This window comes from Myxine glutinosa, chromosome 1 (assembly GCF_964187855.1).
Source record: "Myxine glutinosa chromosome 1, kmMyxGlut1.1, whole genome shotgun sequence".
In the NCBI taxonomy this organism is placed as follows: domain Eukaryota; kingdom Metazoa; phylum Chordata; class Myxini; order Myxiniformes; family Myxinidae; genus Myxine; species Myxine glutinosa.
The window spans coordinates 4,168,178-4,195,445 of NC_136261.1; the positions used below are offsets into that span (position 1 = coordinate 4,168,178).

Sequence of the window (27,268 nt, forward strand, 5' to 3'; positions counted from 1 at the left end):
ATTTGATTGGCCAACAGATTGACCGACGATGGTCAAATGGGGCCGGCGGATTGTTTCAACATCATCTTTCAGCATTTGTCACGAGATTAGATGATGAGGAATTGCTGTGTTGGACGAGTATGGACAATGGAATGACCACTTTATTTGGCTAAAATAGGTCAACAAATGCCATCGGTCCCTTCATGATGCAACAGTAAAATGCCATTTCCACCAACACATTTCCCCATAACACGTTTCCCCATAACACGTTTCCCCATAACACGTTTCCCCATAACACGTTTCCCCATAACACGTTTCCCCATAACACGTTTCCCCATAACACGTTTCCCCATAACACGTTTCCCCATAACACGTTTCCCCATAACACGTTTCCCCACAACACGTTTCCCCACAACACGTTTCCCCACAACACGTTTCCCCACAGCACGTTTCCCCACAGCACGTTTCCCCACAGCACGTTTCCCCACAGCACGTTTCCCCACAGCACGTTTCCCCACAGCACGTTTCCCCACAGCACGTTTCCCCACAGCACGTTTCCCCACAGCACGTTTCCCCACAGCACGTTTCCCCACAACACGTTTCCCCACAACACGTTTCCCCACAACACGTTTCCCCACAACACGTTTCCCCACAACACGTTTCCCCACAACACGTTTCCCCACAACACGTTTCCCCACAACACGTTTCCCCACAACACGTTTCCCCACAACACGTTTCCTATAATGATACACTTCGTATAACTACAGACTTGGCATTTAATATGGTATATTTTTTCTTTCTTGACTTGTAGTGGGGGGGCCAATGTTTTCCCGTTGAATTCAAATGTTAATTTGTGGACACTGGTTGGGTTGTCTTTAGGGATGATAGAAGTTGTAGAAAAAATATGTCTCCATTTTTTTCAAGTTCTTTATAGCAGCCATTTTGGATTATCAAAATGGCGTTTGTTGAAAACCGAAATTGTCATTATCTTGGCTTCTAAATGACCTAGAGTGTTAATTTTGGTGTCCAAATGTACATATTTGCGGATACTTAATCCAATAAACACACATTTATACACCTACATATGATCAAAAGGGTTCTTATGGCAGCCATCTTGGATTTTCACGCACTTATGCCAACACATATATATATTTTTTTCCATCATTTTCACTTCTAAATCACATAAAGGCTGGACTTTAGTGTTCAAATGTACACTTATAATGTCTTTGTGCAATATTTTTAGTTGGCAGTGTTCATTGTTACATTGAAGGATCTCCATCCTCCTCATCATCAGTGTTATCGATTCCCATGGGGCGCTCCTGACCCGTGTTACCACACACCTCTTCATCTGCCCCACACATACACATCTCAGAACAGTTGAGATGCTGAGACCTGCATGAGCAGTGAGACATGCATTGGGTCTTCTTGCAGTTACATTTGATTAGATGTGTGATGGCAGCTGGGGCTGGAGGGTCCTTGGTTGTGATGGGCACCAGCTGATCTCCTTCTGCTCTCCATCCATGTTCTGTTGGTTGTGGAAGCTGGGGGTCCGGTACATCAGCCTGATGCCACACCATGGCCTGGAAATGTGCACGAGCAATGGCTTCATGTAAAGCTCCCCGTGTTGGTGGCAGCTTCTGTGCCTCTAGCTGTTTCTTGGTAAACAGTCTCCACCTCAGCTTGCCCACATCCACAACTGTAGTACGAGGCTCATACAGCTGGCATACAAATGCCTCAATGTCACTTTCTGTGTCAGCTCTCAGCTCCTCAGAGGCCCCAAGGTCATGAAACGCAGATACCACCTCAACAGAGCACCTATTGAGGGCTTGCCAACATGTGAGCTTTCCCTTGCCGGCAAACCGACCAGTCTGGTCTGCTCCCGTGAATGCATGGAATCCTGGTAGGGCTGCAGCCTTCCTGACACCAAGTTCATGTACTATTGGTTCCAGTGAGATTTGCCTCTTCTTGTTCCCCACACCCGTGATGAAGTATGTGTCTTTGCATAGTTCATGGTACCGGTGGAGTGCTAGGATGAATACATCAGTATCAGGTGACTGAATGTACAGCTGTGTTGCACCTCTTCGGACGGCATCTAGACTGTGAAGAAAGATCCTCGTATCAGCCTCCTCCTGGGAGCTACGGAGATGCTGTACATCCATGCAGTTGGAGAAGACATCCTGCCTTGAAGTGACGATGAAGACCTTGGTAGTCCCCTCAAAGTGACACAGAGCTTTCTTTGCCAGATAGACAGTTAGCTCATCTTTGGTGTTGGTGTGCGACAGGAACTGTTTTGCTGTCAGTTTCCCAATCGGGGTGCTGTCTTGAACGTGGTAAGCAGTGGGCGGCTTGCCACCTTGGCGCCTCTCCCGTGTGGCCTCTTTCAGTGAATTTGGCAGATCATATCGGTCAAACACGAGGTGGACTTCATCATACCCGTTGGTCTTGCAGTCCAGTGTTGCATTGAAATGGCCAGCCCACTGGGCACATGTTTTGACCCATTGTGGCTTACCCATTGCTTGCACTAATGCCATGCCGTCTATGACAGTCACCTTCTTGGGAGGGGGTGGAGTATGTTCAGGATTGTCGTCGTCTGGCTGCTGACCAGTGCCAGTTGACTTCTTGGGTAGATCTTCTAGGATGCCCATGAGCTTGCTTTTGTCTGTGCATGGTAGTAGTGTCCCAGCCATTGCAAAGAGGGTTCGTGGAAGCGCGGTGAATTCATATTGACCTATGGCATCCTTCAAGTTGATCTCTGGTCGTGAGCGGGCCACGATCAGCATGCGCGCAAACAGTGACCTGTCGTCTTTCAGCTCTACAACCTTGTCTGCCAGTTTGTGCTTCACAGCTTTCCTGGCACTCTTCCACATCTTCAGTTTGACCTTTCCCATTCTGGCCCAAAGGTTGATTTCATTTGTGTTGATGCGCTCTGCAACAAACGTGTTATACGCTTTCTGACCAATCTCATCTTGGTTGCAGACATCCTTCTGTACTTCAGCTGGCATCACCACCTTGGTGATGATAGTCGTCAGGTCTTCACCCTCATGCGTCATGGGATTCATGGACTCTCTGATCACATTCTTCAGTCGACGAATGCTGTCTTCCTGCCGAGCCCAGACTGTGGTTGATAGGTCGTGGTGCTCCTTGCGTGTAGCTGATTGTGAGCCAGCCATCTGACAGGCTTCTTCAGCAAGCCTACTCAGCTCTGGTGCTGTCAGAAAGAACCTTTCGCGGGCACTGGCATTCTGGGTAATGCCCACAATACCCCCTGTCACCTTCATGATCCTGTTGATGTGCTCCAGTGCATGGTCCACACCTACAGCACAGAAGGGGATTTCATTCTTATGGACACTGAAGTTCCCATCCATGAACTCTTGGTAGATCCCTGGATCTGTCATCTTCAGGGCCTTCATCTCTGCAAGGTACCGGGGAGTCAGCCTGGCATATTTCTGTTTGTCATGTGCAAAGAAGTATATGCACATCTCATCCAGTGAAGACAGGTGAAGCTCAAATTGTCCATCACGGGTGGCACGGATGAATGTGTATATCAGCATTATCATCCGCATGTAGCGTCGCACAAACTTGAACAGTGGACTCTTGGCTTCTTTCCTCTCATCAAACTTTGCCATGGCCTCCAGGACTTCGTTTGACTCGAGGACAGCTAGCATGTTGTTCTGCGCGCTTGTCATCTCCTCTCGGTTGTGTAGATGACAGCTCTGGGCAACCTGTTGTGCTGACTGGGTACATGGGCCCCTCAGATGGGGATGCTCTTGGAAGAATTCGTCCACATAGAGGTCGAAGAGGGCTTGGACAGTGGTGATGTGGGCCTCCAAAGCCCTCTTCATGTGCTTGGCTTCCAGTATTTGTCTGGTCGTTGTTGGGCCATAGATATCAGCCTCAGACCAAGCCTCGTCAAGACCACTGTCCTCTATGGCATTCCCAGCAGCCCTCAGTGCAGCCATCACAGTGTGCATCTCCCCTAGTCGCAGTACCCACTTGCCTTTGCAGTCATCTCTGGTCATCTCCAGCTGTTTGGCTCGCTCATACAGGGCCATGTCTAAGGTGATCACTGTCTTCCTATCGGGACCCATGACCATGCAGTTGATTTGCTGTGTCTGTTTCAAGACTGTTATCAGTGTTTGCCATTCATGGGCTGGTGCTGCTACCAATGGCAGGGCGTTGACCTCTGTCAGAGGCTTCGAAGAGGAGAGCAGTGAGTTGTAGGCTGTCCAAGTTGGGATATCGTGATGCTTGATCCTACTGCCAGGTGGTTGTTTTGGATCGTGGACGAGTGACCCAACAGGGTCAGCATGCTGGGGTTCTGCAGCTTGCAGCTGGTCATCTGGTGGGATGATGTCGTCTTGTACGTCCTCAGCTTCAGCTGTTCGCATGATTGTGCGTGAAAGTAGCCACACTGTGTCCGTCGCAGAGTACGGCTTGGTGACATCTGGGTTTGACCGTGTCTTGAAGCTATACGTGGTACCTGTGGCAGATTGTTTGTTTGGTGCTTGGCAAGGAACAAAGTCTGGAGCAGTCAGAACCTTGAGTGAGCGGTGTCTGGCCTTTCGGTCATGTAGTGTCAGTGTTCTATGTTCATCTGTGGAGGGTGCATGTTCCCGTCGTTGGTAGAGTGCCCAGGCTGTAGCATGGAGTGTCCGCTTCCCATCAGGTGTGTCTTCATTGAAGTCACTGTTGTCCACTGCAAAGAAGACAAACGTCCCTATGCGCATGGTTCTTGGAAAGTATACACCCTGTTCTGTCGTAGACTCTATGACTGAGTTGGCCAGCTGTGTCTCCAACCGCAAGATCCGACTATAATCAACAGACAGACCGAACCCATGCAGGAAATCCAGAAGCTTCTTGTTTCTGGTGGACTGATGGACTACAATGGCAACGGCAAGCTGCTGTGGCCATTCTAAGCGATGGCGGAATGGTGCATCTGGCTCTTTGGGCTTGTACGTGACTTGGCGTTTTGACTTGTAGCCGTACATGATGTTCTGACTGATGGTTATAACATCTCGATGAATAGTGGCTGAGCGCATAGTCTCTGGCTCAATGCTCGTGGCTGGTCCTTCCAGTAGCCAGCGGAGGAAAGCATAGAGTACTTTGGGTACATGCTTTTCAGCATCATCAGTGTTCATTTCTCCTTCAAATTGCCATGGGTGCTTGTTCTGACAAGCAATGGCACTGCGGAGAACAGAGGCACTCTCAAACAGTTGTTCGATGTTTTTTTAATTTGTCTTCGTCATTGCATCTTCGACAGCTGCATCACATCACGCACGGCAGTGGAGAATACACAGTCTGACTCGTTTCGACGTTTTGGTTTCATGAAGTGAACGTCATCAATGTGAGAGTTGATTTTCTCCTTCATGCCTTGGGTAGTAGGTGATGGGACATTGTGCACACCATTATTGTCAAGAATCCTGGAGTAAACCGACTTCAGGTCAGACATGTTGAGAATTTCACCAGCTTGGAGTAGAGAGCGAACAAGGCTGACAAACTCAATGTCTGCGGCTATTTTGATAACATTAGTTTCTTGCAGTATGTGTTCTTTGTCATCACTTGATGTCCCACTCTTGGGAGCACGGACATTCTGCACCCAGCATGGGAGATGATACTTGACGTCGATCGCATGAGCATCATGTGCACTGATGGCAGCACTCAGCTGAACTTTCCACTTGTGGTTGCTGCCTTCTTCAACAGCTTTCTTCAGCTGTTTACCTGCGTTGAACGTGCATACAACATGTACACTTTCCTTAGTGACCTCTTGACAGAAGAAACAAAGGTCTCTGTTGAATGGAGTTGATGATGAACGTGTGAAGCGAAGAGTCTCGTCTTGCGTAGAACCTGAGGTACTTGCAGCGGCAGGTGCAGAAGAAGGACGTCCACACCTCTTATGAAGATGCTGGGTGTCGCCATGTTCGCAGGCTTTCTGGTGGCGAACTCTAGCACGCTCCAGGTGAGCAGTGTTGCATGTAGATCCATAACATGCCCGGTGCCACTTTGCTTTATTGTTCCTCAAGTCAGTGGCAGTGAAACAGCTTAATCGTTCGCTGATCTGTTTGAAGTCGGCATCACCATATCGTGCCCTCTCCTGGATGAACTGGAGAAACTTTGCATATGAGCCCAGTGCTGGCTCAGTCACTAGTGCACCTTGGGGATCCTGGCACTGAATGCAAAGTGTGAAATCAGTTTCTTTCTTGGTTTTCTTGCTTTTTGGCTCCATCATAGCTCAGGGTCACGAATCTGGAACATACAAATAACAAATAACAATTAAGATAGATGTGCATTAAGTTAGATTTTGGACACTGGTTCGGCTGTGCCATAAAAACCTATTTTTATCCCTTGTAGGTTATTAAAGAAGGTTTCATTCAATTCTCTATCCCCAAAAATGTACAACTGGACACCAGAATCGAAACTCTAGGTCATTTAGAAGCCAAGATAATGGAATTTTACGTTTTCGACATCCGCCATTTTGAAAATCCAAAATGGCCGCCATAAAGAACTTGAAACAATTGGAGACATATTTTTTCTAGAACTTATATCATCCCTAAAGACAGCCCAACCAGTGTCCAAAAATTAACAAGCAATTTCACCGGGCATTTCAATCTGCTACATTGGCCCCCCCACTATTGGGTTTACTTTCTTAACTCAGTATATCAATCTGGTGAGTTTCTTTTACACTTTGGTCATTTATTTGTTAAAAGAACCATGTCACTGATTGTCTGTCGCAGCAATAAGTCAACAACAGGATTATATCACAGGTGGCGTGGCAAAATGTACGGACAGGTGCATTTGACGATTGGCTTCACAGTCGGGTATACATAGTGGGGCGGCTTAGCCCAAATATTCAAAAGAATTGTGCATTTTGTGATACAAGCACCAAATTTGGCACAAATGTACATTAATATGTTGCGAACATTTTCAGATATTGGGCCACTTGAAATTCCGTAATTTTTTTTTCAAATTTCGTAATTTCAAATTTTTCGGGTGACACCGTCGCAATTTCGGTCTTCGAGGCCGGCCGATAGGCAAAGTGTGACCGGAAGGGACGAGGTTCTCCTGACCACGTGGCCCTCGATCTGGGAAGCGAGAGGCGTTCCATTAGTGGACGCGCCCCTCACGCCCGACTTTTGGGCGGCCCCGGCAGGCCGTTTGTTTTGACGTTCCGTGACAGGCCCCGCACCCCCACCTCCGGGCCGACCGGAAGCTTGTGCTGAGTACATCATACCTGAACAACTCAGTGAGGCAGAACACAGCAGTGCACACCAGGGTGACCCCTTCAGTGCATAAACCAATTAACCTGTCCACTGCAGGGCATATAGAAATGAAGTTATTTTCTGCATATAATAATAATATAAGTTCAGTTCTATATAACAATTTCTGTTATCACCACTACCACTACAACTACCACTACTACAAGCTTTGTCTGGAAATTTGTGGACTAACAGACAAACAGACATACAGACAAGCTGGGATCAAAACATTACCTCCTTCCACCATTGAGTGTCGAGGTAAACATCATGGAAATTATATCATGCCCTAGATTTAATTCATGCTTACCCGTGTATTTGCTTCACTGGTTCACAAGGTCTTTTGCATACATGTAATTCAGACTCTCGTCTTCATTGCTGACCACACAATGTTCGCAACATATTAATGTACATTTGTGCCAAATTTGGTGCTTGTATCACAAAATGCACAATTCTTTTGAATATTTGGGCTAAGCCGCCCCACTATATCGGCCGGCCTCGAAGACCGAAATTGTGACGGTGGCACCCGAAAAATTTGAAATTACGAAATTTGAAAAAATTTGAAAAAAATAATTACGGAATTTCAAGTGGCCCAATATCTGAAAATGTTCGCAACATATTAATGTACATTTGTGCCAAATTTGGTGCTTGTATCACAAAATGCACAACAGGTTTGCTATGCTGCTACACTATACAAGGGTTGTTGCGTTCTGTATTAGTGGAAAACAACTGCTGCACGTCTCCAAAAGTTATTGCCGCTTCCTCTGGAGATGGTCCGTCAACTCGACAATGCTGTTTGTCATGGAGTGGTGGCTTTACGAAATTACAGCATTAAAGAGCGTGCTATTGCTCGGCAGTATGGCATCACTCAAGGTCAGGTGTCAAAGATCCTGAAACGAAATGCTCAGAGGGGTGTCCCTACTCCAATACCGAGGCCAGGACATCCCCGCAGAGCCACAAGGAGGGATGATCGCCAGCTGCACCGGTTAGTCCGCAATGGCCGTACCAAGTCAGCTAATCGGCTTAGGGCTGAGTGGCAGCAACTGACAAATGTGCCTGTATCCAGAAGGCTAGTCAACCAACGACTGGTTCAAGCAGGCTATCGGGCCAGGCATCCCCTGAGAAAGCCACGCCTGACCAGACAACACCGCCAGCGCCAATTGCAGTGGGCCAGAGAGCACCGTCAATGGCAGCCAGGACACTGGAATCATGTGAACTTCAGTGGCGAGTCTAGATTTCTGGTCTATCGTCAAGATGGCCGCGTCCGAGTGCGCAGACAAGTGCATGAAGCCTACAACAAAGATTGTATAGTGCCAAGAGTCCAAGCTGGAGGTGGTGGGGTGACCGTTTGGGCTGCTTTTCATGCAGGGGGCAAAACTGACCTGGTTGTTCTGAATGGAAACCTGAACCAGTTCAAGTACAGGGCCATTCTGGAAGAAACATTGCTTCCATTTGCTCGTGTAGCCTTTCAAGGAAACTTTGTCTTCCAAGATGACAATGCACGGCCTCATCGTGCTCGCATGATCCAACACTTTCTTGCTGACCGTGGTGTAGAGCATATGGAGTGGCCTGCCATGTCCCCGGATATGAATCCGAAAGAGAACTTGTGGGCAGAATTAACGCGCCAAATCGACCACTTGGACCAGCAGCCTGCCTCTGTGCATGAATTGCAGCAGGCTATTGTAACTGCATGGCAAGCGATTCATGTCCAAACCTTGGCAAATCTCGTGAACAGCATGCCTCAACGTGTACGTACTCTCCTGAATGCTCGTGGGGGTTACACGAAGTACTGAACTGTAATTTTACTGTCCGTAATCCCAGTCGTAATTTAACTTTTGTTTTTGTTAAATAATTTTTTGGCTAATGTGCAAAATAAAGAGATACTTCTGGAAAACGTACAGAAGTTTAACACAGTACTGTCCATGAATTGAGTTCGATATCAGTTTCCATCACTTTCAAGGATCAATTTATTTGTTTCGAAATGTCAAATGTGGTTTTTGTTTCTTTTAAAGGTCACATTAACAAAATCTAGAATAATTTAAACATAATTCCAATGAACTTTTGGTTCTAAGACATCTTGAAAAGTAAGTTCACCCCCACAAAAAAAAAAAATCCATATTAAATGCCAAGTCTGTATATCGACACATTTGCCATTGACCTCACATGCAGCTCGGTCTACCCACAGAGCGTTCTGTCCGCACAAAGTTAATAAAAAAACCCAGTACGGTACTGGGCCATGTCTGCACTCCCTTGTGTGGGTATGACAGGTGCGGTTCACAAACTACAATCCCAAAACGGTGTCTCGTTTCATCTTTTGTCGGAAGTCGGAACCCATGGGAGATCGACATCGAAATAAGACTTATTACACGTTAATAAATTCAATGTGAGTACACACACAGTCATGCAGTTTACAAGTCTCGCAATCAATTATGAAATTCCTCATTCCTGAGTTCATAACTATTGAACACTAGCGGATTACCCGCCATGCGGGCGACTTTGTTATGAGCATGCAACACATTCTTCTGACACATACCTTTATTTGGCGGTGTATAGGCAACTGACAAACTCCCTCAATCGCTCCCGAAAAATAAAAAATAACCCGGGTTACGTTGCTGAAGCAAAAACATGCCTGCTACATAAAGTGAACTGGATGGTATTCATCGAATACTTACCCTGCGCAGTCAACTTAGTGCGAGCCAACTCTTCTGTTTTTAAAGGTTTTTTTTTTCCTTTGATCCAATATGACCGCCAGACCATGTGAGCGATGACATCATAAATTTATATTCTCTAATATAATTGTTGCATAGATTACGCTCAATAAATTTCAAACTGATCAGGCTAAGCGTTGTCCCTGTCAAATTATAACGTCATAATTACAGCACCAATGACATCATCATTAACATATCTTATTCCCCAAGGGGAGTACTTGACAATGAGCCATGTTTCAATTTTCTCCATGGAGCGGTTTCGGAGATGTAGAGGTGTAACCTTTTTCGATTTTTCCGAGATGGTGCCTGTACCACGTGAACTATGACGTCATAATTATCATTAGAACAATTGTACAGGAGGAGCTGCTCATATTCTGAAAATTTCGTGTTCATCGGACTAACAGTTGCAGAGGAATTTTTTTTCATACTGATCAGATCAAGTGTTGTACTTGTCAATTATGACATCATAATGGAGGCACCTATGAGATCATTCTTAACATATCTTATTCCCCATGGGGTGTACTTGACAATGAGACATGTTTCAATTTTTTCCATTGTGCGGTTTGGGAGACATAGAGGTGTAACGTTTTTCCAAGATGGCGTCCGAAACCACGTGACCTATGGCGTCACAATCATCAGCAAAAAAATATACAGGCAGAGGCGCTCCTACGTTAAAATTTCATGTCAATTGGACCAACGGTTGCTGGACAAAATCACAGACTGGTCAAACAAGTGGAACATGTCTTTCAATCCTGACAAATCTCACACTCTTACTATGTCTCTCCGAAAAGATCGACTGGACAACCCTCCCATCTACTTTCTCAACAATCCTCTCCAAGAAGTTCTGTCGCTCAAGCTTTTGGGTCTCACTATCTGCCATGATCTTTCTTGGGAAAACCACATTTCCAAGCTGGCCTCCAAAGTCAGTCGCCGACTGGGCATCCTCCGTCGTGCGAAGTCCTTCCTAGGCACACCTGAGCTCCTCACCACATACAAGGCTTTCATCTGCAGCTCAATGGAATACTGTTCTCCCCTATGGGCTGGTGCTCCTGCCTCACACCTGGCTCGGCTTCACGCTGTTGAATCCAAAGCTTTCAGAATCATTGGAATCTCCCGCGATGAAGCTATCTCTGAGGGCCTTTCACTCACTCACCGCAGGCAGGTAGGTGGTCTTTCTGTCTTCTACCGACTCCTCTCCGGCCTTGCTCCCCCAGCTCTCTCTGTGCTCTGTCCCCCAAATATTCCAACAGGTCGCACAAGATCTGCCAGCTACCCTCTGATGGTTAAACTGCCGAAATCTCGGCTCTCTGCTCACCTTCACTCTTTCATTCCTCTTTTCTCCCGCCTCTGGAACAAACTCCCACACTCCCTTCAATCCCTCTCCTCCCTCCAGGTCTTTAAAACAGCTGTTCACCACCATCTCTTATCTTCCCCCATCCAAAACCTTGATCTTTTCTACCCCCACTAATTCACCCCAGATCCACCTTGTTTGAAATTCCAACTTCTTTCCTGGAAGTCCTGGCAGTGTCCATATGTTTTATACCTCTCCCACCCCCACCCTTCCCATGCCTCCCCCCCAAAGCCCTCTCCCTCCCACAGTTCTCTCGATGTCTCCATGTCTCTCGGTCCCTGCTCTCAAATGTTGTGTTTGTGTCCTTCCCCCTCTCTCCCCATCTGGTCTACCGCTCCCGATGTTATTTGTTTTATGTGTCTGTTTGTCTTTCTGTGTGATTAATGGTCGCTCTTTCACGAGCCTCGATCTTGTATACAATAAAAAAAACGGTTGCCGAGAAAATTATTTTTTTAAATGCAGACACGGCACATGTACGGCACATGTACGGCACATGTACGGCACATGTACGGCACACATATGGCACACGTACGTAACCGATTGCTTAACCCCACTATTCGCTTCGCGAGCACAGGGTAATAATATGCAGACATGGCACACGTACGGCATACAGCACACGTCCGTCACACGACACAGGTACGTCACACGGCACACGTACGTCACACGGCACACGTACGTCATTCGGCACATGTACGACACGTACGACACGTACGGCACACATTCGGCACACGTACGGCACACATATGGCACATGTACGCACCCGATTGCTTATCCCCGCTTTTTGCTTCGCGAGCGCATGGTAAAAACACCTCTGTACTGCAAAATGTGGGGACAGGAATACTGTTTTGTAAAGGGTGAGGACTTGTAATACCCTCTCTCACCTGGAATACAAGATCGAGGCTCGTGTAAGGGCTAACATCAATCCCCAAAAAAAATAAAAGATACCGACACACAAAACATACAATAAAGGGAGCGGGAGACAAGATGGGAAGAGAGAGGAAAGCACACAAGTACAACAGCAGGGAACAGGGACAACGGAAGATCCGTGGGAGGGAGAGGGCTTGGAGGAGGGGGGGAATGGGAAGGGTGGGAGGGAGAGGGTTGGAGGGGGGTCATGGTAAGGGTGGGGGATGGGAGAGGTATAAAACACATGGACACTGCGAGGACTTCCAGGAAAGAAATCGGTATTTCAAAAAAGTGGATCTGGGGTGAATTAACGGGGGTAGAAAAGATCAAGGTTTGGGATGGTGGAAATAAGAGATGGTGGTGAACAGCTGTTTTAAAGACCTGGAGGGAGGAGAGGGATTGAAGGGAGTGTGGGAGTTTGTTCCAGAGGTGGGAGAAAAGAGGAATGAAAGAGTGAAGGTGAGCAGAGAGCCGAGATTTTGGCAGTTTTAGCACAAGAGGGTTGCTGGCAGATCTTGTGCGACCTGTAGGAATATTTGGGGGAGAGAGCACAGATAGAGCTGGGGGGGGGGGGGGGGGGGGAAGCTGGAGAGGAGTCGGTAGAAGACAAAGTCCACCAACTTGGCTGTAGTGAGTGAGTGTAAGGCCCTCAGAGTTAGCGATATCGCCGGAGATTCCAATGATTCTGTAAGCTTTGGTTTCAACAGCGTGAAGACGAGCTAGGTGTGAGGCAGGAGCACCAGCCCAGAGGGGAGAGCAGTACTCCATTGAGCTGCGGATGAAAGCCTTGTATGTGGTGAGGAGCTCAGGTGTGCCAAGGAAGGACTTCGCACGACGGAGGATGCCCAGTCGACGACTGGCTTTGGAGGCCAGCTTGGAAATGTGATTTTCCCAAGAAAGATCATGGCAGATAGTGAGACCCAAAAGCTTGAGCGACAGAACTTCTTGGAGAGGATTGTTGAGAAAGTGGATGGGAGGGTTGTCCAGTCGGTTTTTTCGGAGAGATATAGTGAGAGTGTGAGATTTGTCAGGATTGAAAGACATGTTCCACTTGTTTGACCAGTCTGTGATTTTGAAATCTGACCATCTACATAGAGAATTTGTACCTCCCCACATACCCCCCCCCCCCCCCCCACCTCACTCCACTCCCAAGTCCAAGACCACCGGCAAATATAAAACACCCCTATACACGAATTGGGATCGTACTAATACTATGTAGCAAGTTTGGGTGTAATCAGGCCACAACTACAGGAGGAGTAGAGCAACAAACAAACACCGGTCCATGAATTATAGTAAGGATGTCTGCGTTCCACGAGGAGCTGTTTACATCGTACGTAAACGCGTGTATGCCGTCGTGTGAGGAGTGGTCTCCTTTATGATCGGGTGTCCACAGAGCCATTTCTAAAATGGAATCATTTCTCAGTGACCAATTCCAAGAAAACTTCATTCATTACAATATTCCAATACGGTGCAGGTCTGAGAGTTCAATTGTCTGTTTAACGGGAGTACATGACATTAGCAGATTGTCTTGTGACAAATGCAATGTTGATATGATCAAGTATAACTGTGGCCTTGTTTGAAGGATGATGTTTCGATGTTGTTGTTTTTACAGGAAATTCTGAACCCTAATGGTCTCGTGATGGAGGGAGAAGCCCAACATGTGACTGCCATCGTCAGCTCTTGTCTGCAGGTTGTTGTGTTGTTGTCGACTCCTTGTTGTGTCACACCACCGAGCGATCCTGTTAGTTTAACTTTACAGTTTGCATCGATGAATAAACCTTTTTGATGTTGGATTGTCGGTAAAAACCCAGCCGGCTCATCAATGACTTTCTGAAAGCGACCAATAACAACTGGCTTGTTCCATGTGTTACGGATTCGTCACTTCCGTTGTTGTGGTTTTCATCCACTGTAAACATTTTTCATTCCATGTACTATTATTGTTGACGTTTAAGGGAAAATGAGATTACTATTTTCAAAAGGTAAAAAAGTTAATGTTTTAAATGAAACCGGAACCGGACGACGACGAAGAGGAGAAGGAGGAAGAGAAGGCGGAGCGAGTGAGTCGGACAAGAAGCCTAGCTGCTTTGAGGTCTGGAGCGAACGATTGGCGAACGAGGGTCAGGAGTGAACTTTGGGTTTCCCGGGAAAGGGATTCCTGCGACAGAGTTGTCATCACTATGACAGGTAAACCTGCATGACAGGTTTTGCGGTTGATTCCGGAGAGGATCATCAGAGTGCCGTTACGCCACGAGAACGGGCCGTCGGCCATTTTGACTCGCGCGCTTTGCGCATCGCGAAAGGTTTTCCACTTTGCTTCAACCATTTTCACTGCATTCAGACATTAATCTGGTGTGTGTGTGCAACGTGACTTTTGAGGGGAAATCTGCGGTTCGCCGAGTGGGAGCCGTGGAACGTCCAGACCCGAGGGTGTGATTTCCCAGTCGCCTTTGCGCAGCTTTGGCCGCGTGATTGTGACTGCCATCCGAACGGGATTCTGGTCTCGATTAGACATTGTTCTGATGATTACTGGAGCGGATGGACTTTGGCTTGATGTCGGAATAGAGACATTGGGAATGTTCTTCTTATCGCTCACTTGGAGCACAGTGAGTTATATTGTACGAACCTGATGGTACCATCGTAGGAAATATATATTGGTTGTACAATTGATTGCTATTGTTGTTGTACTGTTATTCTTGTGTGATCTTAATACAATACTTGTTTGTTGATAACCATTGGTGTGGTTTCACCATTGATCTTTGACATACAGAATAACACATCTTTCTGCCGTGACTCCTCTCGGGGCTCGGAGGTACACCGTGACCGGGGTTTGGGGAGGAGCATGTTACAGAAATTGGGGGCTCGTCCGGGATTAAATTCACGAACAATTTCGTCCGGGATAGAATTCTCTAACATTACCAAAATTCCCCAATTTGGAATTTTTCTAACATTCCCAAATTTTTCAAAAAAAAAAAAATTTGAAATTTTTTTGTGTGAAGGTTAACAGGTGCTAACTGATAGTCATCATGGTGTTTGACGCAGAAAAGTTTGCGGCGTCCCCTAATGAGGCACAGTTCCAAGCGTTTAAAAGATCGGAACTCTTGATATTGGCCAAATATTTTAACTTGGAGGTCCGAGTTAATATGAAGAAAGCAGAGATGCAGACATTGGTGGTAGAATCTCTGGTGGGACAAGGAACATGGAAAGAGGTAGCCTTGGATTGGTTACCCGAGGAAAAAGAAAATGTGGAGCTCCGGAAAATGGAGATGCAACTTCAGAGCCAGGAAAGGTTAAAAGCAGATGAAAGGAGAGCTGAAAAAGAACTCGAGGAGAGAAGAGCAGAGGAAAGGAGAGCTGAAGAAGAACTCGAGGAGAGAAGAGCAGAGGAAAGGAGAGCTGAAGAAGAAAGAAGAGCAGAGGAAAGAGCAGAGGAAAGGAGAGCTGAAAAAGAACTCGAGGAGAGAAGAGCAGAGGAAAGGAGAGCTGAAAAGGAACTCGAGGAAAGAAGAGCAGAACAGGAACGAGAACTCGAGGAGAGAAGAGCAGAGGAAAGGAGAGCTGAAGAAAGAAAGAAAAGCAGAGGAAAGGAGAGCCGAAAGGGAGTTAAAGGAACTTGACATGCAGTATCAGAAGGAACTTAAACTTAAACTCAAGGAGCTGGAATTAATGGGAGAACGGAGAGAAGTAGTATCCATGCCGGCTAGTTTGACAACTAGTCAGAACACTTGGGATGTTGGTAGGCAGGTGAGGCTGGTTCCACCCTTCAATGAAAAGGAGGTAGCCAAGTTTTTTTTATACTTTGAGAAAGTGGCTCAAATGCTAAAATGGCCTGTGGGGTCCTGGACTATGTTCGTGCAAAGTGTTTTGGTGGGTAAAGCTCAAGATATCTATTCGGCTTTACCTATTGACCAATGTGCAGATTATGAGATAGTGAAGAAAACCATTCTCAAAGCCTATGAATTGGTCCCTGAAGCTTACCGGCAAAAATTCAGGAATGCCAAGAAGAGGGAGAGTGAGACCCATGTGGAGTTTGCCAGAATGAAGGAAACCATGTTTGATAGGTGGTGTGACTCGAAGGAGATTGGGAAAGACTTGAAACTGTTGCGAAAATTGATCTTGGTGGAGGAATTCAAACAGTGTGTCCACGCGGACATTAAAGTACATCTGGATGAAAAGAAAGTACCAGAGTTGTATGAGGCAGCAACCATGGCAGATGACAATGCTTTGACACACAGGATGGGGTTCCACAAACCTAACTTCCCGCCTCGAGTTAGCCAGGGGAGTTGTGGTAAATCAGGGGCGGAGAACAAATGTTCATGGAGGCGGCCGAGAGATGACTATGGGGACAAAACTGATACCGCGACTTTTAGGGCTCAGAAGACTACAGTTCCAAGACAGACTTGTCTTCCGGGGGGCCCGAGGCAGACGACGAGTTTTTCCTCCGGGCCTACCTGCGCTTTTTGCAAGAAACCTGTCCCAATGTTACGCCCTGAAAAGGAAAAATCAGGAGCGGAGTCAGACTAGTACAACTCCGAATGCATTGGCAAATGCGAGAAATCGTCCTTGGAGGACAGTGCCTTGTGAAGGTTCCCATGCCAAAGTTACAGCATCACAGAACGACCTTTTTCAAGAGGGTTACAAACCTTTTATTTCAGAGGGGTTTGTGTCACTGGATGGAGAATTAACGAACCAGAGACCTGTTAGGGTATTGAGGGACACAGGAGCACGTCAATCTTTGATGCTTGAGGGCATTTTGCCATTGTCAGAGAAGACAGCAACTGGTGTTAGTGTTCTTTTACAGGGGGTTGGTGGCTATGTTAAAGCTCCACTTCATGTCATCCATTTGAAGTCTGATTTGGTGTCAGGACCAGTCACCGTAGGTTTACAAGCCACTCTTCCTGTAGAGGGAATCTCTTTTATTATCGGGAATGATTTGGCCGGTGGTCGAGTTTCTGGTAATCCAATGTTGGTTGAAAAGCCCAATATGGAAAATAACACCGCACAGTTAGAGCAGGAGATTCCGGGTATCTTTCCATCCTGTGCAGTGACTCGTGCTATGGGTAGGAAGCGCTCTGAAGAGAAGGAGAAGGAAGGTGATGTGGATTTGGGTTCCTTAGAGGTATTGGAGGAAAATTCTGAAAGAGGTAATAGGAAAGGGAGTGACATCAAGGAACTTAAGGAAAAGGTGGTATCTGGAACCAAAGAGGAAATGGAGTGTCCGTCGTAGATATCTGGGAATGAGGTTGAGCAAACAGTGCTGGTCCGAAAGAGACTTGTTGAAGAACAACACGGAGATTCGGAGATCCGGAGTTTAATTGGTAAAGCCGTTACAGAGGAAGAGGTTATGAAGATACCTGTTGGTTACTTCATGAAAGGAGAAATACTCATGAGAAAATGGAGACCACCGGAGGTGCCAGCAAACGATGAGTGGAAAGTTCATTACCAAATTGTGGTGCCACCGCCGTACCGGAAGGAGATATTGAGTTTGGAGCATGAGACACCTTTGGCTGTGCACCTTGGAGTGAATAAGACCTGTGACAGAATATTGGTACATTTTTTCTGGCCAGGATTGCGACGTGATGTGGCGGAGTTCTGTAAATCTTGCCATTCTTGCCAGCTGGTGGGAAAACCTAATCAGAAAGTCCCATCCGCACCTTTAAAACCAATTCCAGCTTTTGAAGAGCCATTTAGCCGTGTCATTATTGACTGTGTAGGCCCCTTTCCTAAAATTAAGGCTGGACATCAGTATTTGTTGACCATCATGTGCGCTTCCACAAGGTTCCCAGAGGCAGTGCCTCTTAGAACAATTACTGCGGCAGTTTTTGTGAAGGCCTTGATTAAATTTTTCACTTTGATTGGCCTACCTAAGGTCATCCAGTCTGATCAGGGTTCCAATTTCATGTCAACACTTTTTCAGCAAGTGGTACACCTGTTGGGAGTGGAGCAAGTAATATCAAGTACTTACCATCCCGAGAGCCAAGGTGCCTTGGAATGGTTTCACCAGACATTGAAGAATATGATCAGAACATATTGTTTTGAATGTGACAAGGATTGGGATGAAGGAATACCCTTATTGTTGTTTGCTATGAGGGAATCTGTTCAGGAGTCATTGGGGTTCAGTCCTTTTGAACTTGTGTTTGGACATGCAGTGCGAGGACCGTTGAAATTTGTGAAAGAACAGTGGCTACAGGAGGAGTCACAGTCAACAGTGGTGGAGTATGTGTCAACGGTTAGGCACAGATTGGCAAAGGCTTGTGAAGTTGCGAGAAGAAACCTGAAAGCGACACAGGATAAAATGAAAGTGAGACATGACAAGAAATCTCAGATAAGAAATTTCAGTCCTGAAGACCGAGTGTTCGTGTTACTTCCTGTTCCAGGTCAGCCACTACAGGCTAGATATTTTGGTCCCTATGCAATCGAAAGGAGGGTTTATGAAACAGATTACGTGGTGACAACTCCCGACTGACGGAAAAAGCGGCAGCTGTGTCATGTCAACCGACTGAAGAAATATCATGAGAGGAAGCCTGTGGAAGAAATGGTTCCTGTCTCACCTGTCGTGGCTGTCGTCGGGGTGCAAGAGAATCCAGAGGTTGAGGCCTGTGTGAAGTTTGATAACTTTGATGACCAGGCTTGTCCCAGATTGACGAACACAGAAGTGTTGAGTCATTTAGATGAGAAATTAGGTCATTTGACGAGGGAACAACAAGGACAACTATCCAGCCTAATTTTTGAATTTGCACATTTGTTCACAGATGTACCTGGTCGTACTGACCTGGTATATCATGATATTGAGGTGGGGGAAGCCACACCTGTGAAACAACACCCCTATCGGATGAACCCTGTGAAGATGGAGTATCTTCGGAAGGAGGTTCAGTATATGTTGGAGAATGACATCATCGAACCAAGCAGCAGTGAATGGAGCTCACCATGTGTGTTGGTTCCAAAACCCGATGGCAGTTTTCGTTGTTGTACGGATTTAAAACGGGTTAATGCAGTGACCAAGACCGACTCATATCCCATCCCGAGGATTGATGACTGTATTGATAGAATAGGCCCAGCTAAATTTGTAACTAAGTTTGACTTGCTGAAAGGGTATTGGCAGATTCCTCTTACCGATAGAGCCAAGGAAATCTCGTTCTCGTAACAACCCCTTAACCTTCATTCAAAAAATGAAAAATAAAAACCAGAGGTTGATGAGATGGTGTTTGGCTTTGCAGGCCAAACTCACTCTTAGACCAATAAAATTCCAAAATACAGGGTGTCCCATAACTCTGGAACCACCCGGCAAAATAAGTAATTCATGATTTATATCTTCTATCTTCTATCAATCTATCTATCTTCTATCTTCTATATATATATAAAAGAAAGTTTTTGTTTGTTTGTTTGTTTGTCTGCACGCATTAATCTCCTGAACGGTGAAAGATAGGAGAAAACCTCTAATACAAAAAATGTCGGGACGGGCCCCAGGAAGGTTATAGTCTAGGTGCCGAGGCTGGTTGAGGCCGCTTCGGCCGGGCTGGGCCCATTTCGCAATTAAAAGCTGAGCTGAATTATAGTAGCAATCTTCTACGGCCGTGAGTAAAAGCTGAATTATCGAAGTAAATTCATTCAAAAAGAACTAAAAATGTAGGGACGGGCCCCGGGAAGGTTATAGGCTCGGTGACGAGGCCGGCCGAGGCCGCTTCGGCCGGGCTGGCCCATTTCGCAATTAAAAGCTGAGCTGAATTATAGTAGTCAATCTTCTACGGCCGCGAGTAAAAGCTGAATTATAGTAGTAAATTCATTCAAAAAGAACCCGGGCAATGCCGGGTGCTTTCGGCTAGTGTGATTATAAAAATAGGAAGTGATTCATGAAGTGTTTTTTTATGGGATGGTTCCAGACTTGTGGGACATTCTGTATAAATTAACACATGTGTATATCAATCTTAATATGTGGGAAAATTGCAAGCCAAAACCAGTAATGAAATCCAAGTCCTCTGGTGAACTGTGCCAGTGCTCAGCCACTGAGCTATCTGAGCGGACCTATGCTAAGGTATATACAGTCGTGGCCAAAAATATTGGCACCCTTGCACTTTTTTCAAATAACTCACATTTTTCCCGAAAAATAAGTTGAAATTGACAAAAGTATTTGGTCTCCACAATTCTTTATTTCACTGTAAATATCTAGTCAGGTTCACTATTTTTTTCGTTCATAATTTTTGGAGATTAGCAAAACTATACATTTTTGGAATATTCAGAGCATGAGGAATCCAAAAATTAATGTTGGCATTTGCGTAGACACCTTTGCGAAAATGACACTCAGGACAATGATGAAGATCTGTAAAAGCATGTTCCTGAACGGAAAAGACCTAGTCGATCCTGTGTATAGGACTTATAGTTCAACCTGATACTAACAAGGCTGCTTTCTTGGTTTATAAACCCATACCTATAACTTTAAAGGACTTGCAATATCATGTATTATGTAATACAGTTATATCACAAATATAAAGACAATGGTTTTCAATTACCTTTGTTGCTTTTCTATAATCCTGAGCACTATTATTATTTTTATTTTTATTTTTTTTTTTTTTTTTTTATTTTTTTTTTATTTTTTTTTTATTTTTTTTTGTATACAATATCGAGGCTCGTGAAAGAGCGAACATTAATCACACAGAAAGACAAACCGACACATAAAACATATAACATAGGGAGCGGTAGACAAGATTTGCCTTTATTGAGGCCTTTATTGGATTCCTTGACCCAGAAAACATAGGATTAGCATATTTAATTAAGTTTCGAGGTTGACTAGAAGCTGAGATAGCACAAAATATGTATTTTATGGCGGCCATTTTGAAAATTCAAAATCTGTGTCTGTGCAAATGCCAACATTGATTTTCGGATTATCCATGCTCTGATGATTCCAAAAATGTATAAGTTTGCTAATCTCCCAAAATTTTGAACGAAATTATATTTGTTAACATAGTGAACCTGACTAATCACAGAACCTTTGTTTTTGATTCAGAACTTAATATATCCTTTTAAATCAGAAAATAAAAAGAAATGGCATTGACAAAATTATTGACACCGTAGACTTCATATTTGGTAGCACAGACTTTGGACAAAATAACTGCAGTCAAGCGCTTCTTATAGCCATGAATGAGCTTCCTACACCTCTCTACTGGCAGGTTGGCCCACTCTTGTTGTGCAAACTGCTCCAGTTCTCCCAGATTTGAAGGGTACCTTCTCCCAACTGCTGTTTCCAGATCTCCCCACAGGTGTTCAATGGGATATAGATCTGGACTCATTGTTGGCCACTTCAGAACAGTCCAGTGTTTTGTCTTGAACCATTCCTGGGTGCTTTTTGAAGTGTGTTTCGGGTCAATGTCCTGCTGCAAGACCCATGACCTTTGACGGAGACCCAGCTTTCTGACACTGGGTTGAACAGTGTGCTCCAAAATGCCTTTGTAATCTCCTGATTTCATGATGCCATGCACACATTCAAGGCAACCAGTGCCACAGGCAGCACAGCAACCCCAAAACATCACTGAAACTCCTCCATGTTTGACTGTAGGGAAGGTGTTCTTTTCTTTGAAGGCTTCATTTTGTTTTCTGTAAACATAGAGATGATGTGCTTTCCCAAAACGCTCTAAATTGGTCTCATCTGTCCACAGGGCATTCTCCCAGAAGGATTTTTTTGCTTGTTCAGGTGTGTTTTGGAAAACTCTCAGCAGCAGTGGTGTCCTGGGTCTCCTACCATAGAACCCCCTTTCATTGAGTTGGTGACGGATGGTGCGAGTTGAAACTGTCGTACCTTGTGTCTGAAGGTCAGCTTGAATCTGTTTGGCAGGTGATCCGAGGTGCTTTCTCCACCATTCGAACAATCATTCGCTGCAATTTCGATCAAGTTTTCTCTTGCTGCCAGGTTGGCTAAAGTGCCATTGGCCTTAAACGTCCTGATAACATTGCGTACGGTGGACACATGAACATCAAGGTCTCTGGAGATGGACTTGTAGCCTTGAGATTGTCCATGCTTGGCTACAATCTTGTGTCTGACCTCCTCGGGCAATTCTCTGGTTTTCTTTTTTTTCTCCATGACACACAGTGAAACAAAACAGCAGAATGACTCCTTTTCTCTATTCAAACTGGTTTTTATATTGCAGGCACCTACAACTCACCACAGGTGAGTTCAATTTCAAAGTCAAGGAGATTCACCTGCTTGTAATCTAATTATTTCTAACAACTTCTAAAATAATAAGAAGAAGAACCACCTTTAGAGGCCATTTTTCCCCACAGAGCAGGGGTTGGCCTTTTCGGGCATCGTGGTCCCCTTTATTTGAGGCAATGTTTTTCGGCCGGATGCCCTTCCTGCCACCAACCCTGTTAGTCGCCTCTTGCGACACACAGGGAATTACCAGTGAGCTGGTACTCAATTTGCCGACCTCGGAAGGATGAAGAAGTGCCAATAATATTGCCTGGACCATTTTGGGATTTCTGTGTGGATTAAGCTAAGATTTAATAATTTTTTCAACTTTTTTTTGTTTTGTTCCACTGAAAACCAAAGAAATACCAATGGGGATAACAAAATATTTTTTAATTTCAATAATTTTCTGGAAGAAATGATGCATTCTTTGAAAAACAGTGCAAGGGTGTCAATATTTTTGGCCACGACTGTATATGTGTGTGCACACATGCGCACAAACACACAAACACACACAAACACGCACATACACGCACAGATATATATACACACACACACACACATAAACACACACACACACACACACACACACACACACACACACACACACACACACACACACATATAAACACACACATACACACACACACACACATAAACGCACACACACACAAACACATGCACACACACAACAACAACATGCATTTTAAGGCCATTTTCCCTGCTAGAGCGGGGGTTAGCCTTGCGGTCCCCATGACAATCTTCTCCATTTTGCCCTATTTTCTGCATCTCTCCTTGTTAACCCCCTTGCCCGCATTTCTTCTAACACCATCTTTAGCCAAGTCTTTCTCCGTCTTCCCCGTCCCCTACTTCCTTCTACATTCATTTCCATTACACACACACACACACACACACACACACACACACACACACACACACGTGAACACACACACACACACGTAAACATACACACACACAACGTAAACACACACACACACACACACACACACTGAAACACACACACACACACACACAAACACACTCAACCACACACACACACACACACACACACACACACACACACGCGCACACACACAAACACTCAACCACACATAAACACACACACACACACACACACACACACAGAAACACACTCAACCACACACACACACACACACACACACACACACACACACACACACACACAAACACACTCAACCACACACACACACACACACACATCTGTGCAGCTGCCTCCAATGTGCTGCAATCCGAAGTTCAAAACACATTTGTTCTTCCGTCATTACTCCTCAGGTCTTTATCTTGCACATAATAGATGTACAAACTCCTCCATGAGCCTTTGATCAATGTAAAAAAAAACAAGTAAATATAAATCCAATGGACAGAAAGCAAGGTGTGTTTTTACCTGTTTATTTACCTTACAGGACCAAGCGGTACTACTCAGGATCAAAGAAAACGGTGTCAGAGTGCGGCTCAGCTCATCGGTGTCCCGGAAAGCTGTGATTTTCCCTGTGTCAGGTACTCGTTTAAAACCACCTTTTTGTGGAAAGTGAAATTACACGTTCGTTGATCGACCACCCACCTGCCATACAGGTGTGTGAGGTTGGCTCGAGCAGGGCATGAAAGCTTGGTTGCGGGTACACACTATTGAGTCTCGATTCAAACTCTAGACGGGTTTGCAGAATTAAAAATAAAAACTGCCGTCGTGCACACCTTCCTTCGGATGGAGACGTAAAGCCATCCGTCCCATGTACATTTCGGATGTGGACGATCATTGTTGCACAGGATGTTTTGGAAAGAGGTGTCTGTGGGCTTGTACGCTTGTTAAATTGCCTGAGGAGAGCTTAAATGTGATATCGCAGATAATTATGTTTTTGTTTTTATTTTGAGATACCGTACTCTTTATACAGAGCATCGGTGCTGACAAAGCACGTACCATTTTTAAAGTCTTTGGTACGACTGGTCGGGGTTCGATGCACGGACTTGGAGTGGACGCTCTCACCATTACACCACTGAGGCTGGTGCTATGGATGTTTAAAGTTTGATTAAGTAATAAAGTTTGATTTATTCTACTACAGTAATAAAACAATCGATGAATTAAAAAAACATTCTCATACTATGGGCGTTTTTGTAACAGAATCGAGGCTCGTGTAAGAGCAAACACACTGAACATGAAAACATGCACAGACACAAAAAACATTCAATGAAGGCAGTAAGAGACAAGAGGGGGAGAGAGAGGGAAGCACACACGCACAACAACAGTAGAGAACAGGGACGTCGGTAGATCTGTGGAAGGGTGAGGGCTGGGGAGGAAGGAAGGGTACACGGTATAAAGCAAATGAACACTTCTAGGAATTTCAGGAAAGAAGTTGGGGATTGAAAGAGGTGGATTTGAGGTGTTTTAATGGGGGTAGAAAATATCAAGGTTTTGGATGGGGGAAGATGAGAGGTGGTGGTGAACAGCTGTTTTAAAGACCTGGAGGGAGGAGTGGGGTTGAAGAATGTGGGAGTTTGTTCCAGAGGTGGGTGAAAAGAGGAGTGAAGGTGACACCATTAATCATAAAACATTGTTATCTAAGTTATACTGTTACAGTAAAAAATAAATTAATAAATAAACAAATAAAAATGAGTCAATAAATGAAAAACCCTCACAGCCAACTATCGGGGACACCTCTTTGTGGGGGTTGTACCCCCCAATGCAAGTCGGGGGGCCAAATCTTCCCCATTCTTCCGTGCTGCCTGGATTTGTCAGTTTTTCGGTCAGAGTGCCGATCGGTCCCCATGGAGCAGCCCTTTTTCTCTTGCCTGTGTGTGTGTGTGTGTGTGTGTGTGTGTGTGTGTGTGTGTGTGTGTGTGTGTGTGTGTCTCTCTCTCTCTCTCTCTCTCTCTAACTCTAACTCTAACTCTATCTCTAACTCTCTCTAACTCTCTCCAACTCTCTCTAACTCTCTCTCTCTCTAACTCTCTCTCTCTAACTCTGTCACGGCCCTGACTTTGTGAAGGCGGCGGTACACCATCCTGGATGTGGGGGATCTCTGGTCCGCTACTGCGAGGTCGATCGGCTTTCTCTGTGCTGCGGGCTTGTTCGAAAGAATTGTCGGGGGCTATGCAACACCAACACCACCACCAAAAACAACCCTTACTGAATCATACCGCCCTCCAACAAACCATGCGTCAGATTTATTAACTGTTCTTATATTTGGACTTGTTCATTCGCTTGACAAGAATACAGTCCAGGGAATAAAAACAACAATGCTGAAAGGTCACTTTCAAACCTGGAGGCCAGCCGTGCAGGAGCCCTGGAGCAGAGATCCCCATGTTGGCAGCTCTCTGGTACAATCCGACGTAGAAAGTCCTTGAAGCTCCGTAACTGTTGCTCCCTCACAGCCCTCTTTGCTGTGTGGATTAAACATTCACAGCCTCAGCAAACTCAGATCCGTACACCCAGAGATTCTCTCTGTTGATCTTAGACGCTCTCCTCCTTTCTGCATGACAGCTGTTCCACCAACAAGCTTCCTGTCCTCCAGTGTCACTGTTGCTCTCTGGCGCTAAAGTCTATCTCTGTGAGCAGTAGTTAACGGTCAATTTGGGTGAGCAACTGATTAGCCTTATTCGCTATGAGCTCCTGTGGTGAAGCTAATTTCTGGCTCCCTCAATACTGTTTCGCTTTGACAATCATCTCCTGTGGTGAAGCTCATTTCTGAATTATTCAACGTTGTTTCACCTTGACAATCAACTCCTGTGGTGAACCTAATTTCCAGCTTCCTCAATACTGTTTCACCGTGACAATCAACTTCTGTGGTGAAGCTAATTTCTGGCTTCCTCAATACTGTTTCACCTTAGCAATCATCTCCTGTGGTGAACCTAATTTCCAGCTTCCTCAATACTGTTTCACCTTGACAATCAACTCCTGTGGTGAACCTAATTTCCAGCTTCCTCAATACTGTTTCACCTTGACAATCAACTCCTGTGGTGAAGCTAATTTCTGGCTTCCTCAATACTGTTTCACCTTAGCAATCATCTCCTGTGGTGAAGCTAATTTCTGAATTATTCAACGTTGTTTCACCTTGACAATCAACTCCTGTGGTGAACCTAATTTCCAGCTTCCTCAATACTGTTTCACCTTGACAATCAACTCCTGTGGTGAAGCTAATTTCTGGCTTCCTCAATACTGTTTCACCTTAGCAATCATCTCCTGTGGTGAAGCTAATTTCTGAATTATTCAACGTTGTTTCACCCTGACAATCAACTCCTGTGGTGAACCTAATTTCCAGCTTCCTCAATACTGTTTCACCTTCACAATCAACTCCTGTGGTGAAGCTAATTTCTGAATTATTCAACGTTGTTTCACCTTGACAATCAACTCCTGTGGTGAACCTAATTTCCAGCTTACTCAATACTGTTTCACCTTCACAATCAACTCCTGTGGTGAAGCTAATTTCTGAATTATTCAACGTTGTTTCACCTTGACGATCAACTCCTGTGGTGAACCTAATTTCCAGCTTCCTCAATACTGTTTCACCTTGACAATCAACTCCTGTGGTGAACCTAATTTCCAGCTTCCTCAATACTGTTTCACCTTCACAATCAACTCCTGTGATGAAGCTAATTTCCAGCTTCCTCAATACTGTTTCACCTTCACAATCAACTCCTGTGGTGAACCTAATTTCTGAATTATTCAACGTTGTTTCACCTTGACAATCAACTCCTGTGGTGAACCTAATTTCCAGCTTCCTCAATACTGTTTCACCTTCACAATCAACTCCTGTGGTGAAGCTAATTTCCAGCTTCCTCAATACTGTTTCACCTTCACAATCAACTCCTGTGGTGAACCTAATTTCCAGCTTCCTCAATACTGTTTCACCTTGACAATCAACTC

At 45.2% G+C, this 27,268-nt stretch overlaps 1 protein-coding gene across 1 annotated transcript in view; it reads left to right on the forward strand.

Annotated features, from left to right (window-relative positions):
• The window catches only part of C1H1orf146 (chromosome 1 C1orf146 homolog), a 57,094-nt gene that overhangs the window by 1,766 nt on the left and 28,060 nt on the right, over positions 1-27,268 (forward strand). The window contains exons 2-3 of the mRNA XM_078770887.1: positions 13,807-13,884; positions 23,814-23,907. Coding sequence (XP_078627013.1) covers positions 13,834-13,884; positions 23,814-23,907 — 145 coding nt within the window. The 5' untranslated portion in view covers positions 13,807-13,833. The remainder of the gene's footprint in view (positions 1-13,806; positions 13,885-23,813; positions 23,908-27,268) is intronic.